Source organism: Pinus tabuliformis, chromosome 6, assembly GCF_031772625.1.
Source record: "Pinus tabuliformis cultivar Carrire ecotype Pingquan chromosome 6, CPIR1, whole genome shotgun sequence".
NCBI classification, from domain to species: domain Eukaryota; kingdom Viridiplantae; phylum Streptophyta; class Pinopsida; order Pinales; family Pinaceae; genus Pinus; species Pinus tabuliformis.
The window spans coordinates 876130928-876146897 of NC_142292.1; the positions used below are offsets into that span (position 1 = coordinate 876130928).

At 30.3% G+C, this 15970-nt stretch overlaps 1 protein-coding gene across 2 annotated transcripts in view; it reads left to right on the plus strand.

Moving 5' to 3' along the window:
* LOC149261671 (agamous-like MADS-box protein MADS2) overlaps positions 1–15970 on the plus strand; it is a 396844-nt gene that overhangs the window by 239464 nt on the left and 141410 nt on the right. For both annotated transcript variants that reach the window (XM_089382179.1, XM_089382185.1), the window contains exon 2: positions 10740–10809. In XM_089382179.1, coding sequence (XP_089238305.1) covers positions 10740–10809 — 70 coding nt within the window. The remainder of the gene's footprint in view (positions 1–10739; positions 10810–15970) is intronic.

The window sequence follows — 15970 nt, forward strand, 5'->3', positions numbered from 1 at the left end:
CCTCATCAAAAGATTCGACTTATACCACAAATCTGCCATCCCATCTGGAAGTTCTTTCAAAAGTTCTGCACAATCTTCACTAACTGCATTGTCCACAATATTTGTCTTTAATCCTTCTTTACTCTGGCTTTCTTCAAGGTCAATGATCTTCAATGACTGCTCAATCTTCAATAGCTGTCCTCTTTTAGCTGCAGTTTTAAACAGCTCAGTGTATCCTTTGATTTCAATAATTCTTTTGCCATCCTCCTTTTGACTTATTCTTTGAATGTCATCTGAGTGGATATCTCCCTGCACTTGATTGTAACTTCCCTCCTTATTCTGCATATGACTATGAGTAGTCATCTCTTCATCTGTTAATACAACAGTCTTCAATAACTGTTTGTCTTTCCTCAAGTCGATATGACCTGCAAACACACAACAACCTTCAGTTTTCAAAATACAATACCTTCCATTTTCTTTTGATGCTTCAAGCACCAATCCTCCATCATAGATCTTTTGGATTTCAGCGGATCCTTCTTGCTGTGACTCCATTTCTCTGAGTCTTTCCTTTTTTAACAAATCAATATGAATTTGTTCAAGTTCCCTGAACTCGTTCATCAGCTTGCCATTCCACCTCTGTTGCAATAGCTTCCATTTCACCCTTTTCTTCAGTCTCCATCTGTATCTTCGGTCTTCACTTGTCTTTCTTTGTACTGCCGGACCAATTTCTGGTTCTTCATTCTGCTGCCAGTTTCTATACTTCTGCAATTTAATGCCTTCCTCAAATTCACTCTTATGTAGCTGATCATTCCTTCCAAATTTCTGGTTATTTCCATATTCATCTTGCTGAGTTAATATTTTTGTCTCCTTCATGCCTCTGAGGACATAACTTCCTTGTTGCTCCTGATCTTTCATCTCACCTTCAAATAATCGCTGCTCAATTTCTCTGATTTCAGCATCATATTTATTAATGCTGTCTTCCACACCTTTTCCTCCATCAGGTTCTGTAAGCTTCGTTTCTCCTTTAGGTTCCTTGAGTAATTTCTCCAAGAATTCTATTTCCTTGTGAAATCTCTCCAGCAGTTCATCACAATTTCCATTCTCAGCTTCATTCTTTTCCTGGCAATCCTCCTGAGTTGACCTGTTTTCTACATTATCATATTGCAAGCATCTTTCATCAATTCCATTAAACAAATTCATTGATTTACCTTCTTGTAGTCCCACTATGGAATTGTCATTAGACTTCTGATCTATATCAACCTCATCTGACTGTTTCACACCAAACAGGATTTCATCTATGAACTCCTTCTGTTGCAGTAGATCAACGCCTTCTTCCTCTAAAAGGGATTCTCCATCATACTTCACCTCAAGAGCTTCATTCCTATTTGTGACAATTTCATCAGACTGTCCATCATCCTCAGCATATCCTGCAAACATACACAAACTATAAGAATTAAAATCACAAGGCTTCATTGCCTCATCTGCTTCCCTTGTCAACATATCTTCGAATTGTTCTGAACTATGCCAATAGTCCATGAGATCTTCAGCTGACCTCTCATTATCCTCTTCCCCCAACAATTCACCTTGTTCTGGTCTACAAATGGAAACTTCCATTTCTACTTCTGCTTCTCTGAATTCCTCTGATTCCTCTTGAGCACTCAATATCTACTCAATCTTTCTCAACTCTTCTACTATCTCTAACTTCACTTGCTGATTTCTCTTTTCCCATAGCCTTTGCCACTTTGCTCTTTTCCTCATGGTCCAACCATTCTTCTGGTCTTCAACACTTCTCTGCAGCATCTTCATCAATATTCCAATCTGGAAATCTATCTCAGCTTTCTCTCTGTCAAATTCTTCTTGACTCATCCTCATGCCATTTGCTTTGGCATCTTTCCTTCTGCTGTGGCTTCTTTGTGAACTTCTGCTATGACTATCTGTAGTCATTTTCTTCTCCTCTATTTCCATGAGCTCCTCACTCCTCTGCAACAAGCCTCTGCAATAGTAACCTCTTCTGCTGCCACTTACCTCACTAAGCTCTCCTCACTCAGTCTTTTGGTAAGCACGATCCTCTGTCTGGAATCTTCTCTCGAGCAACACCTTTGCTCCCTCTAGGCTTCTGCAATCTCTCACTTTCTCTTCTGAAACACTTCAATTGTCTCTCTGTCCAATCTCTTGTTGGATTTTTTTTAGGTTCACTGCCACTTCTAAGGACTTTCCTTATTCTGCTTTTAAGAATGCATCTGGTTCTTCTCTCACAGTTTCTCTTGATTTATATTGCTGCAGTCTTCACTCTTTCAACATGCTACTGTTTTCATGCCTCTGTAGTCTTAAATCTTCATAAGCAGACCTCTTCAATTTCCACAGAGCCTTCCTACTCTGATACCAAAAATGACGCAGGGTAACCCCTGCATAACCCAGAATCTTTGTTCTCATGCATATACAGAATGCATCTCCAATAAATGCCCAGATAAGACTTTGAGACTGGCAATTTCAACTCCATTAAATCTCGCTCCACACTTTCTTATACGCAGAATACATATACGGAGACCCTTCAATTGATTGCTACCATGGCACCTTCGTTCGATCTCACCCAATGTCCTACGTGCGATCTTCCATTACATAACTCAGATTTCATTATAAGTCGAATAACATTAAACATGACTTACCAACACATCACCTTAATTATGTATCTGCCTCTGCGCCTGGACTTAACATTCATTACAATTCTGTTCCAACCTCAACCATCCGATCCCGCTCAAATCAATTCGCAAATCGTAATTCCAATGCGTTCTCCAACCATCAGCAGCTTCCACAGCTCTGATACGATCAATCGGAAATTGTAATCGCAGACATCGCTTCCCATAAGCAATGAGATGCTTCCCGGACCCGATTCGCAATTCAACAAAACTTTATAATCTTATCGCATCTGTCTCCATTCCGATGCGATCAATCGGCAATCGGAGATCGCTCGTTGCAGAGACTTTTTTCACTACTGTTGGCGAATTCCACAATACCGATGCGAGATTTCTGGACCCGATCCCATTTCAAACCTGACTTATATCATTTCGCATCCGTTTCTACTATTAGATGTTACAATATGGAACACCTTCCCTCGCCCGATGCGATGAATTAAAAAATCGATATATTTACTATTTCAAATCACCAAAAGGTTCCACAAAGTATTACTTTACCCAGTTCTCTGTATTTACAGGATTTTCTACTTGCGGACTCAGCTAAGACATGTTTGCATTAATCACAGGGATTTTTACAGTTTATAATAAAAACACATTGATAGCCACAATTTCAAGTAATACATAAAGAAACCAATGTCAAAGCTTCACGAGCTCGTTATACAAAGAGGCACACAACATTAAATTCATTCGATTAGGCACCAATCACAATTGCATTTGTAATATTCATAAAAACGAAACAGAGTTCGGTCTTTGGCCCAGTTACACAAAAGAAAGATCCCTGTTTTACACAAACACAGTCTTCACACAATTCTGAGCTTTTCACTCCACCCCAAACCTGACTCTCTCGCACAGCCTGTCTAATCTCTCTAAAAGAATCCTCCCCTCGCTTATTACAATTTTTCTCTATTTATTATCCACTCGAATAATTCTCCTAAATTATCTAACAGAATTTCCTATTTTTTTCAAGATAGAACAGAATTCTTCTATTCCATTGCTTTTCAAGCACACCTAGACTAACAGCTCTATCCCAAAATCCAAAATAAGCTAATCTCCCATTTATTACAATAACAAACTATTTGAGGAATCCAACCTCCTCAGTAAATCGATTTTGACTGACAGTTAGTGAATTTCACTCTGTTTTAGCCACAACATGTGACCATTTCATCACATTGCTGTCTAGGTCTAGATGCTTCTGCATCAGATAGAAAAATACTACACAAATTCACCTAGTGGTAGAGTTAGCACATGTCCAGACACATTACTGTGTATCAATTCCAAGGTTCATTTTATTCTTATCACACTAGATGGCAATATTTGTAACCTTTTTTCATATATATAGTATTTGTAGAAATATAAATCTAATGAGAAATCAAATTTACTTTCAATCATACCTTTACCATGTAATTCTCAAAGGGAATTCTCTCCAAATTGTAATAATATTTGATGTCATAGAATTGAAGGTAATACGGCAGTCGTATCCTCTTCATTACTACCATGAATAAAAAATAGAACCATTCATCAATTATTAATAATTCTTCTCAGTCGATTATACAAAGTTCTAATTTGAACTCCCCACATGCACACCAATTCTAGTAAAACCACCTTCCATAGTTCCTTTTTAAATACAATATGCATACCTACACCACTGATCTTATTCATAGATATTAGTTTTCTAGAAAGATTTATAATATGCCAAGCTTGAGGAGAAATTCCAATATTTCTGTCTTTGAGCATTGTTTAACCCTTCTACATGGTAGTATATTTTTTGTCAAGTTGTGCCCTAAGGAAAAATCACCACCATTGTACATTTATTATTAAAAGACTAATCCTTCTGAGGAGTCATATTAAATTAAATACCCAAGTTGATCTAACATATATCATGATCTAAATTTGTACTTGTAGATGTCAAGTAAACACCACCTCCATATTTTGTGGATATTATTATTTCTCCCAAGGGGGAACCATTAGATCCTTGACTTTTTAAAACTTTCTTAGATCTAGAATCTTTCTTATAATCTTTACCTTCACAACATTTCAAATATTTCCTTATAGGGTATCTTGAGGATTTGTATCACTAATCTCAATGTTGCAAATAGCCCTCCTAGATTTCACTAAAACCTAATAAATCATCTAGAATAATGTTGTCAATATAATAGAATTTTTTTAAGCATAATGGAAAACTAAGGAAATCTAGAAAAATCTAGCTAGAATTGTTTTTTTTTCTTTAGGCACAAATGAAAAATGATTATAAAATATGTTTAGAGTCATATAAAATAAATAGGGGATTCATTACATTTTGATTTCTTCCATGGGATCTTCCACTGAGGTACTGATTAAATTCATGGGAGAAAAATCCCAGTATTTTACACCTGTACTACAATTGAGTCTGTCTACATGTTTACAAGAGTAAATTCATAGGTATTGCAAGCATAAGAGTATGCATAAAAGGTACATTACACTATTTGGGAATATTTTGGACCAAAGATTCCATGCAAAGTCGGGGACCTAAAGCCAAGTTAGCATTTGCTTTTCATTCTTATATTTCTTTATTAGATTTCTTGCCTCTTCTGAGAGGAGGTTCCATTACATTTGAGGATAAGGTTTTTTTAATGTTACCTCCCGTGAATGCTTTTGTATGAGTTTCTCTAATTTCTATAGCTTTCTGGTATAACTTTGGCATAAATTTCTTCATCTTCGCAATATTGGAGGATGTAAATGCCAATTTTCTTCCTTCAAAATATGACTCTGAAACTGGAGAGATAACCCATGAAGGAGCTTGTTATTCATTCTCCACTAGAACAACTTTGTTTCCCCGATCCTCATTTGGGGTTTCATCCAGAGGGGTATCTTGATCTTGTTTTGAATGTGGAAGAGCCTCAAAGGAATTTTGTTGAAGGAAGGTTCTAGACTTGGCTCACCTTTAGCTAATTTCATTAGGGATACAACCTTGTTTGGTTGATTTATTCATCCCTTTCATGCTAGTTAGACACTAGCCTGTTTAGAAATAGGGGCTTTGTCGTGCTCGTCTTCTTTTCATTGGGGGAATTTTTTGGCAAAGTGCACATGGGTATGACAATCATTGCACATGGAAAGTGTCTACTCATAGTTCAATTCTTGTAGATGGATCCATTCTTCTATATTTAACTTTTGGGCCTCTCGTAAACCTTCATTGAGGTTTATATCAACAAAAATGTAGCATATGAAAATTGACCTATTTTTTGTTCTTATTTATCCAAATAGAGGCCAAGATTGTTTTTAGTGCCTTTTAGTGCATCAAGACCCCAACGATGATGAGGAAGGGGTGGCATTCAAAGCCACACTTACACAACAATAATATCAAAAATATGGTCATAAATATAGATTTCATAGAGTGATAAAGAGGACTTTAGACCCCATGAAATATGATCATGATCTAAAAATGAAATCTATTTCCATTTTATTGAGAAATACAAATACATAAAAGACCCTTCATACTACCAATTATGTTACCTGGACTTGAAGCATGGGGGTTTGTTTTCCCATGATATAGGTTTCAACAACTCTTGGATTCAGACACAAGCCCATAAAGTTGTTGACCAATGCTTTTTATGAGAGAACTAAGGCTCTCTTTCATGGATATGAAGGAGAGAGTTCAAGAGAGTTCAACCACATGGATCTCAGCTAATTTCTTCACAATTTTTGGTGGGGAGAATAAATCACCCAATGCTTTTGAGCCTGTGCTAGGGCTATGAAATCAACCTTATCCTCCATGGCATGGTGAACAAATGTGTTACCCTATAATTGCAAATGAAACTGAGAAAGAGACCTATGAATTAGTTGTGAGTTTGTGGGGTATCAGTTATCTGAGATAGAGTAGTGAGGTTGTACACCATTAGGAAATCATCCAACAATTCATACAAAAAGATCCTTTCTCTAGATCTATGACATCTCCTGCAATACAGGCTCGAATAGATTTACCTAGATCTAAAAGAAATATGGTAGCTAGGGAAACCCTAGCCACCAAAAATCATATTCTACAAAGATCCATTTCATTCTTTTTCTATCTACAATATAAAAAGAAACTAATGTTCTTATGTGTCGATATAGAGCTTAACTCTAGTGGCAATTATTAAACACGTAAAAAATTAAATTTTCTAAGGGAACCTTTTTTAGATTATTATTCCTTTATTTTTACGTCATTTTGCCAAAGCGGCATTTAACAGGACAAATATATAATTTTTAAAAATATTATCATAACCAATTATGAATAAAAAATTAATATATTTCACTAGAATAGCAAATAATGTTGAGATTGTGAAAACAAGACGGGAAATGGAGGAACAAAAATGATTTAGTATTTTGTAAATCTTAAGGGAAGTGGAATAACTTGTGTATTGCCTCATCGATCTATTTAAATTCTTACTATATTCACTAATCGATGCTGAAGAGAGTATTTTTGTCACATTTTTAATTTTTATTCTCTAATACTATACTATTTGAAAAATAAGGGATACCCACATAAGTTGAATACATTAATGTAATTACCCATATAGATAAATCAAAGATTAATATATCAATGTATACATGGTCGAAACTCTCCAAAATGGGAATAATCCATAACCCTAGCTAATGTGGCAAATTGAGGAAAGATATTATGCAAAAGAAAATAATTTACATGAGTATCTCTGAAAGGTTGATTAACAACAACTGACCCTCCATCTTATTTAAACAATGACGATCAAACAATGAGCATTAATCCATAAATCAAGAGTTCATATAACAATGTGCATTAATCCATGAATCAAGTATCATTAGTAGTAAGGAGAAGATGAACCAATGGATCATTTTATGTTTAAAACATAATCATGATAATTGGATTAGATAATTACAAAATTTCACTAATAAATACACTTTACTAAAATCCACATTCAACCAAGTTTAACATAACTAACTCCTAATTGTCTTAGTATCCTAATATCTACCGTAAAGAAGAACTTGGGATAGGATTGAAGAATTTAAAAGGAGGCATTACATCCCATTACCCACTAGGACAACTTTTTAAATGACCAACATAGCTTGAAGATTTGAAAACTTTCATTCTATAAGGATCTTTTTCAAAATTCCTGCTACATGATCATTTATTTTATACTAGATCACATTGAGGATACAACCTAGAGAATCTTCCTAATAAAGTGCATGTTTAAATCAATGCATATATTGAAATAGAATTTCACTAACTATCTTGTGTCTAAATATCTTGATGTCTTCCCCTCAAGGGATATGATTGAGGAATTTACATAGAAAATATAATAGGAAAATGAAAAAAACATTACTTACTATCAACCCCTTAATGGAACATTCACGTACACCTAACATATCTCAAAGCTTCGAAATCATGGATTCTATAAGGGTCTTTGTAAAAATGTCTACAACTTTAATATCTAGAGTCTATTTTTCGCATTTTTTTATTAGAGCAATTTTGAGTTCCAAAATGTACCTCTTAGATAAAATAATAAAATAGTAGTGAAAATTAATAAAATAACAGTGAGGAATTTTGAAAATCATAGAAATAAAACTACTCTTTTATATTGTATTTTCAACAACAAAGTGTCTCATTATAGCTTTCCTCATGTTTCATATGTCAGAAAGACATAGAATTAGATTTTTCATCCAATAATTACCCACTCTCAATACTTTTCATTATACCCACTCTGAGAAAAAAAGATATGATCTACTAAAAAGTATGCAGAGTGGGTACTTGTTGAATGTAGAATCTAATTTCACGTAGAAGGAGTGCCCATATTTAAAATTTGAGTGAACTTATAAGGAATTAAGTTGAAAATATAATTAAACAATATAGTTTTCTTCTTTTTCTTCCAAAAATATTTACTATTAAGGGTGACATCATCACCTTCAATATTAGTTTAGTTTCTTAGTATATTTTCATTTTCATGCCTGTTGTGTATCTCACAATCCCCTAATCTAACAACCTACTTTTCAAATTTCAGTACTATGCTTAAGAAAAATATCCACATACACCAAACACCTTAAAGTATCCACTTGCAAAAACATCTCAAGTATTATTATACTAGAGCATACTCAGAGTTAAAACTCTCAAATAAGAAAACAAACCATGACCTTAGAAAATGTGGTCGCTTGAAGAAATATATTAATTTAAAATAAAATAACTAGCATGATCATACCTCAACAATTAATATTCAATAAATCATCTCCATTCTCTTTAAATAAAGTTCATAAAAAATTTAGTATTAACTCACAGGGTGTTTTTAATATAAAAAAAAAAACAAACAAACAAACTATTAAATCTATTTATATCTATAAAATAATCATAACCAATAACTACAAAAACATAGTAAAAAATCATACTTTACCTAAAAATACATTAACCAAACTAAACTTAACTAACATTACAATTCCAAAGTAGATTAACATTTATTGATCAATTCTCTATGTATCTTACTAGAAAAATATTATTTTGAGCAATCTTTCGCATCTTTTTGTGAAAGCATAGTGTAGAATATATGATCAAAAATATATTTTAATTAAAAACCCAATAAATGCATACTTCATTTAGGTGTAAATACCAAGATCTAGAAAATGTTGTTGCACTATTAAATGATACTCGCTTTATTCGGATAGCCATGTTTTAAAGTTAAACGTGTTTGCAAAAGAAGAAATTATGGTGGTCTCACAAGAAGGAAGGTTCTAAGTGATATGATTTAGTATGCTAAATGTTTCTCAATGTATTTTCAAAAGGAAAAATATTAATTAGGTTTAAAGAAAAAGGTTGATGTCCAATAATTTCTTATTTTAATTAGTTAATTTAAGATAGTTTAATTTATTTTAATGGAAAATGAAACATCAAATGAAATTTTTATTATTTTATTTTGAAAATTTATTTTTGAAAAAAAAATAATATTAGTATTTTTTGGACACGTTCATATAATTTAAATGTTGGATTGGGCCTAAAGTACGTTAAAATTTCTTTTTTTAAGAGCTTGTTTTCTTAGAATGTAAGGAAATATGTTAATGACCCATGATCTAGAGGCAGCTTGCAAGAGTGAAACTCTGCACCTTATGGACCACTAGTTGGTAATTCTTGGTAGCCTCATTTCCCTTGAATAACAATGAGGGGTTCTCCTTGAATAACAATGAGGGTCATCCTTCATTCATGGATAGTAGCAATTGATGGTTGCCCTTAGTAATGTTTTGACAACTAAGTTATGAGATGAACCAACTAGGTTATGATAGGTTTTCTCACTGTTTATTAAAAAAATTAACCTAAATGGTATTAAATAAATATAGATAAACATAACACATTGATGCAAGCAAGAAAGACGAGTATGGAAACATGGTTGACCAGAATTCAAATCTTAGGGTTTAAAGTCAGTTATAAAGCTAAAAACTATTTTAATAATGCAATAATTACAAATCCTTATTTATAAAATGCAGATAGATTAAGAAATTTAATTAGAACCCAAAAAAAACCTCTTTTTTATTATATATTACCTATGCATGTAATCTCTATAATAAAAAAAACTCTCAAATATCACATTTTCTTTTCAATATTAGTACTTTTATCAACACAATAAATGCATTAATTTAGACTCTTTTTAATACTTTCAATGGAGTTAAAAAATGAATATTCACTCTGATAAATATTACTTAAATTAGTTCATGATCAAATAGTTATTAGATTGTTTGTATTTTATTTGGCATTGTTCACTGAGCCACAGGACTGTAAATTTTTTGAGGGTGAGAAAATTTTCTTAAAAAAATTGATGGTTAGTGTTTGAAGTAGTTATTTGATAAATGATATAGATTTAGGATCATCAAAAACTTTTAAGACATCCAAAATCCTAAAACTTATCCATTATAACTCAAATTCCCAACAAAATTAACTAGATTTTACCAAATTCTTATCAAAACTTTCATTATTTTCTGAACAATATTGTGAACTCATTAAAATACTGTTTTATAAAATTGAATAAAGTACTAATATTACAAAGTTCAATGATTTCCCGTTATTCTCCGGATAGAAATTGAAATTGTTTATGTTTTGTGCAGTATGACAAAGATACTAGAAAGACATCGGAAGTGTTCCACTTTGGTAGAAGATATCAGCAAAGATCCACAGGTGATGCGCATGTCTCTCTAATACTTGCTCAGATTCATAATCGGAATTTTCATTAAATTTTTTTAGTTGGTTTGTGATTTAAATTTTTTGAATGCTATTTATAAATTTATCTATTTATAAAAAGTTCTTATATTTTGTGTAAAAAAAATAAATTAAGAAAATGCATTTAAATATATATTATTTTCCGTTTTCTTGTGATCAAGTATTTCACACTGGTTGGAAAGAAATTATCAAAAATAAAAATAAAATAAATTTAATGAATATAAAATTAATATAAATAAATTTAAATAATTTGTAATTTATTGATTATGTTAATATCTAAATTTATTTTAGAATGAAACTTTTAAAATTATCAATAATTATTAGATTGATGCTAGTGATTTAACGCCCATAAAATATTCTAGAATAATTTTGGTATTAAATATAAATCAAAACAGATTTATTTTAAAAGTAGTTATGGGCTTTCACAGTTTTAGGCATTAACAAATCTCATATGAAATGAGTTTACCTTTTAGACATGAGATACTGCAATCCATAATATTGACCAATAGTATCATAAGTAAATCTATTTATAAACTAAAAATCTCCGTAATAAATTGGGAGGAGTAAATCTCCATACTTAATCTTATTACATGTTTTTTTTAAATATATATACTTTCAAGTTATACATTAATTATTTGTATCATTAAAACTAATAATTATTACTTTAAATAAAATTATAATTTAGTTATTTTTATGAATTTTTTAATTTTTTAATTTTAAAATATATTATCGTGTTTTTATGATTATTATATATTAATATCTAATATTATTTATCACTCTTTTAATTTATCTAACATCACTAATATTATTATTATATATAAACAATTAATTTTTATAATTATAAAATTAAATTTTTATAAAAAAAAGTTACATAATTTACGATTAATCTTTCAAAAATATTAATGTTAGATTAATGTTCATACTAATTTTGCGAGGAATGTCATTATGCTAGTGAACGATTTAATTGTTTCTCACTATGTAGAAATATAAATTATTTCTCACTGTGCGGAAATATAAAGTTGATCAAGTTTATTGTAATTATTTAATTATTATGTAATAATCAACTTTCTATTTTTGTTATATATCAAATAGAGAGAACCAAACTAATTCAATGATAATATAACGAAAAAATTAAATAGGTCTACCCTCATTCTATATAATATAGATATTATTAGTATTATTGTTATTCTCTATAATATAGATATTATTGTTATTGTTATTCGGATATATTTCCACCGCTATAGTGAGAGTTCTTAGATTTGATCTTCAGCGACGTTTATTCAGATTACTTTAATGAATTTTTTATTTTGGGTTATATATATATATATATATATAATTGTTATTTATAAATTATTAATTTATATGTTTATTAGAATTTAATTCTAGACAGAAAGATATAAAAAAGATTAGTTATTGTTTTTTTAACATGAAAATATTAATTTTAATATTTAATTATTTTGAAGAAAATTTATGATGTTATTCAATCATTTATGTGAAATTTAATCATTTCATGGTTTTTGAGTGTAGAAATATAAAATTAATTTTGTTTTTTAATTTTAATTTAATTTAATTATGATATTGTATAGAGAATTTTTTAGAGAAATTACATTGAAGATTTTGGTCGACCGGTTTAGAAACAGCTAGTGTGGTTCATCTTCAGGACATGATGAAGAAATAGATCTAAGAAGAAGGTTAAATAGGGAGACAGGTCAACCTAACAGCTAGAAGATAACAACTATATTTGACCGGAGGAGATAAAGGGGAATGTTTAATAATATTTAGATAAATTTTATTAATTTATTTATTGTTTAGTTTATAAAATATAAATATATATATTTTTATTTATCAACTTAATAATAGCTATATTAGGTGAGGGTTTTAATTTATGAATAAAAATAATAACTCATCATATTTTTAATGTATTATATTCAATTAAATTATAATATATTAGTAAATTATATATTTAAATTAATATCGATATATATATAAATTATACTATAGTTATTAAATCGATATATATATATATATCATTTTATATAAAGAATCAAAACTAATTATTTATAACGATCCATATAGGTTTATGCTTTTAAATTTTATTGTAATATATTCAATTATCATATATTAATAAATTATATAAATTAATATTGATATATAAATTTATACTATAATTATTTAAAACGATATATATAACCTTTAATGATCTAAATATAAAGAATCAAATTTAATGATCTATGTACGAAAAATTAAAGATTAGGGTTTTTAGAGATATTCCATTATTTTTATTTCATCCACATATATATATATATATATATATATATATATATATATATATATATATATAATCAAAGGTTAAACTAATAATAAAGATTATATATATAAATCTATATATATTCTATGCATAATTAAAGTTTAACATTTAATAAAAAGAGATTCTAATATTACTAAAACATTAGTATAAATAAAAATAATGTTGATAATTATATTATTTATTATTAAACCAATAAAATAAAGATTAAATATATAAATCTAAATACATTCTATTGTATAAAAAAGAGATTCTAATATCTAAAACATTAGTATAAATAAAATAATGCTGAAAATGATAAATATTATTGATAATTAAATATTATTCATAAAAAAAAAACCCTAGACAAAGAAGGAGAAAACTAAGAAGAGAGGGCGGGAATCCAACAGCTGCTAATTTTCCAGTTGTCATCCCTATTAATATTACTAGAAGACCTCTCAATTTCAATGGCTTCCCTAAACTTCCGATGGTGGAAATGAGGAATCTTAGCGATAACCCTAGCCTCCTCAATGCATATATGATGCTTGGTCTTCTCTGCATGTTCGGCTAAAGCTGAAGATTTGGTCCTCCCGTGCTTGATATCAGCAACGTGTTCCTTGATCCTCTGGTTAATAGAACAACTAGTTTCACCGATGTATGAGGTTCCACAGGAACAAGGGATGATATAAACACCTTTCATATCCATAGGGTTTACGTGGTCTTTAACTGACTTAAGGGAACTTCTAATGGTGTTGAGGGGTCTAAAGGTCGAGGAAATATTATGCTTCCTCAAGATTCTCGCAATCTTGTCTGTCGTCCCTTGGATGAATGGGAGGTGGACTCTTGAACTGCAATTAAAGGGTTCTTTCTTGACCTTGGGACCTTTGCTTTCTTTGAGGAAAGCTTTGACACCCTGCTGCCTACTATAGCCATTTTGGACAAAAACATTAAGGAGATGGGATTTTTCCTTAGAAAAGTGGTCTTCATCAGAAATTCTAAGAGCCCGAGTGGCTAACGTGTTGAGGACACCTATCTTCTGAGCAGGAAAATGGTGAGAATTGGCATGAAGATACTGCTCAGTATGAGTCTTTTTTCGATATACCTCATGGGAAAAAGATCCATCAACTTTCCTAGAAATGAGGACATCAAGAAAAGGAAGGCCACCATTATATATATCCTTTTTGTTATACATCCCATAGTTTTATAAGTATAACTAATAAAATGTAATAATATTAATATAACAAAAAAACCAAATTATACACCTTTTGCATATGCATAAGTTTCCATATTTCTTTCACATGGTATATATGATATAGTACTAACAAAATTTAGCTAGGGGATGACAACAAAGTCCAATTATATATATATATATATATATATATATATATATATATATAATTTAATTAATAAACGAAATGGTCATTTTATGGTATTTTTTTCCACATATTTTATCTAAAATATTGTAGAGAATTTTAACAACTAAAAGTTTAATATATTTAATATGTAAAATAAAAAACTTTAAATATTTAAGATTTAACTCTAAATAGTTATGGTCATTTTCCTCTGTAATTTAATTAATTAAAGAAATGTCATATGGAATGAGTTATAGGTTTTCGAAGCATTTGGTAATGATAACCCATGGAATGGTATTGTAAGAAAAACTATCTATAAATATGGTAATCAGCAGGAATCTCCATGGTTAAGAGTCATGGAGTAAATGTTATGTTATTTATCATGAATTCAAGACTATAGGCATTTACCAACCATTTTGTTTATGTGATTATAGTAGTAACATAGGGCTTTAACATTTTTAATTTAATTATCAATAATTATTACGTAGGTGGTAGTGATTTAAGGTAAAGGGTTATTGGGGAGAGTCAACATTTATTTATTTGAGCCCGTATAGGGTAATATATTGATTTATTAAATATATTTTTATATAAATTTAGTTATAAATTAATTAAAGTCCTCATCCTTAATTAATATTTTATATTGTGGTTCAAAGATAACCATTATAATCTAAGAGTCAAATTATCAGTGCTTTCCATTACTATCACTATTTATTCAGTTGCCAAGATTTGAATCTACATCTTGTCATGATGATGAACCAAAATGGTTGGTTCGAAACACGTCGACATAATACTCAGTATGTGATTAGTACTAAAAGATGTCCAAACAAAAAAACATATCTTATATGAACACAAGTTAAAGATTTTCAATCATGCACTATTAGCAATTCATGGTATTGTTCCATGGTATTGTACCAAAGTCTTTTTATAGGTTAAGGATCTCTATGCAAAGTGAGATTAATCTATATCATTAAATATCGCATTACATGTATTTTCAAATGTGCATATAAATGCTTAAATAATATATTAATTCTTTTTAGAATCAATATTTATGATGTATGGCTTTCCTCTCTTAAATTAACTCCCCTCTTAGGTTACATGTACATTCATGGGCCCTTGATTTAGGTGTTAGACGATTAAAATAGTTTGAACCATGTGATTGATTCGAGCCGTATTAAGTTAGTTACAAATTATAAGACATAGGATGCAACAGGTCGACCTCACCCTTTCTCAGCACTACTTCTATGTGCTTCTCTTAACCATGGTATGTGATTGGAGTGAAATTGATCATCTGCACTTACACAAATTCAATCTCATTCGTGTAAATTTTGCATTGGGAACAACTCGAGTTTTAGAGTAAGTTATGTTTTAAATTGGAGTTTCTCTTCAACATATCAATAGAAGATCAACAAAATGCAGATAATTACTGCAAATTGTTAAGTAACAGGAAATTGAATGTTATTCATCTGATGTGCATTCGTAGCAT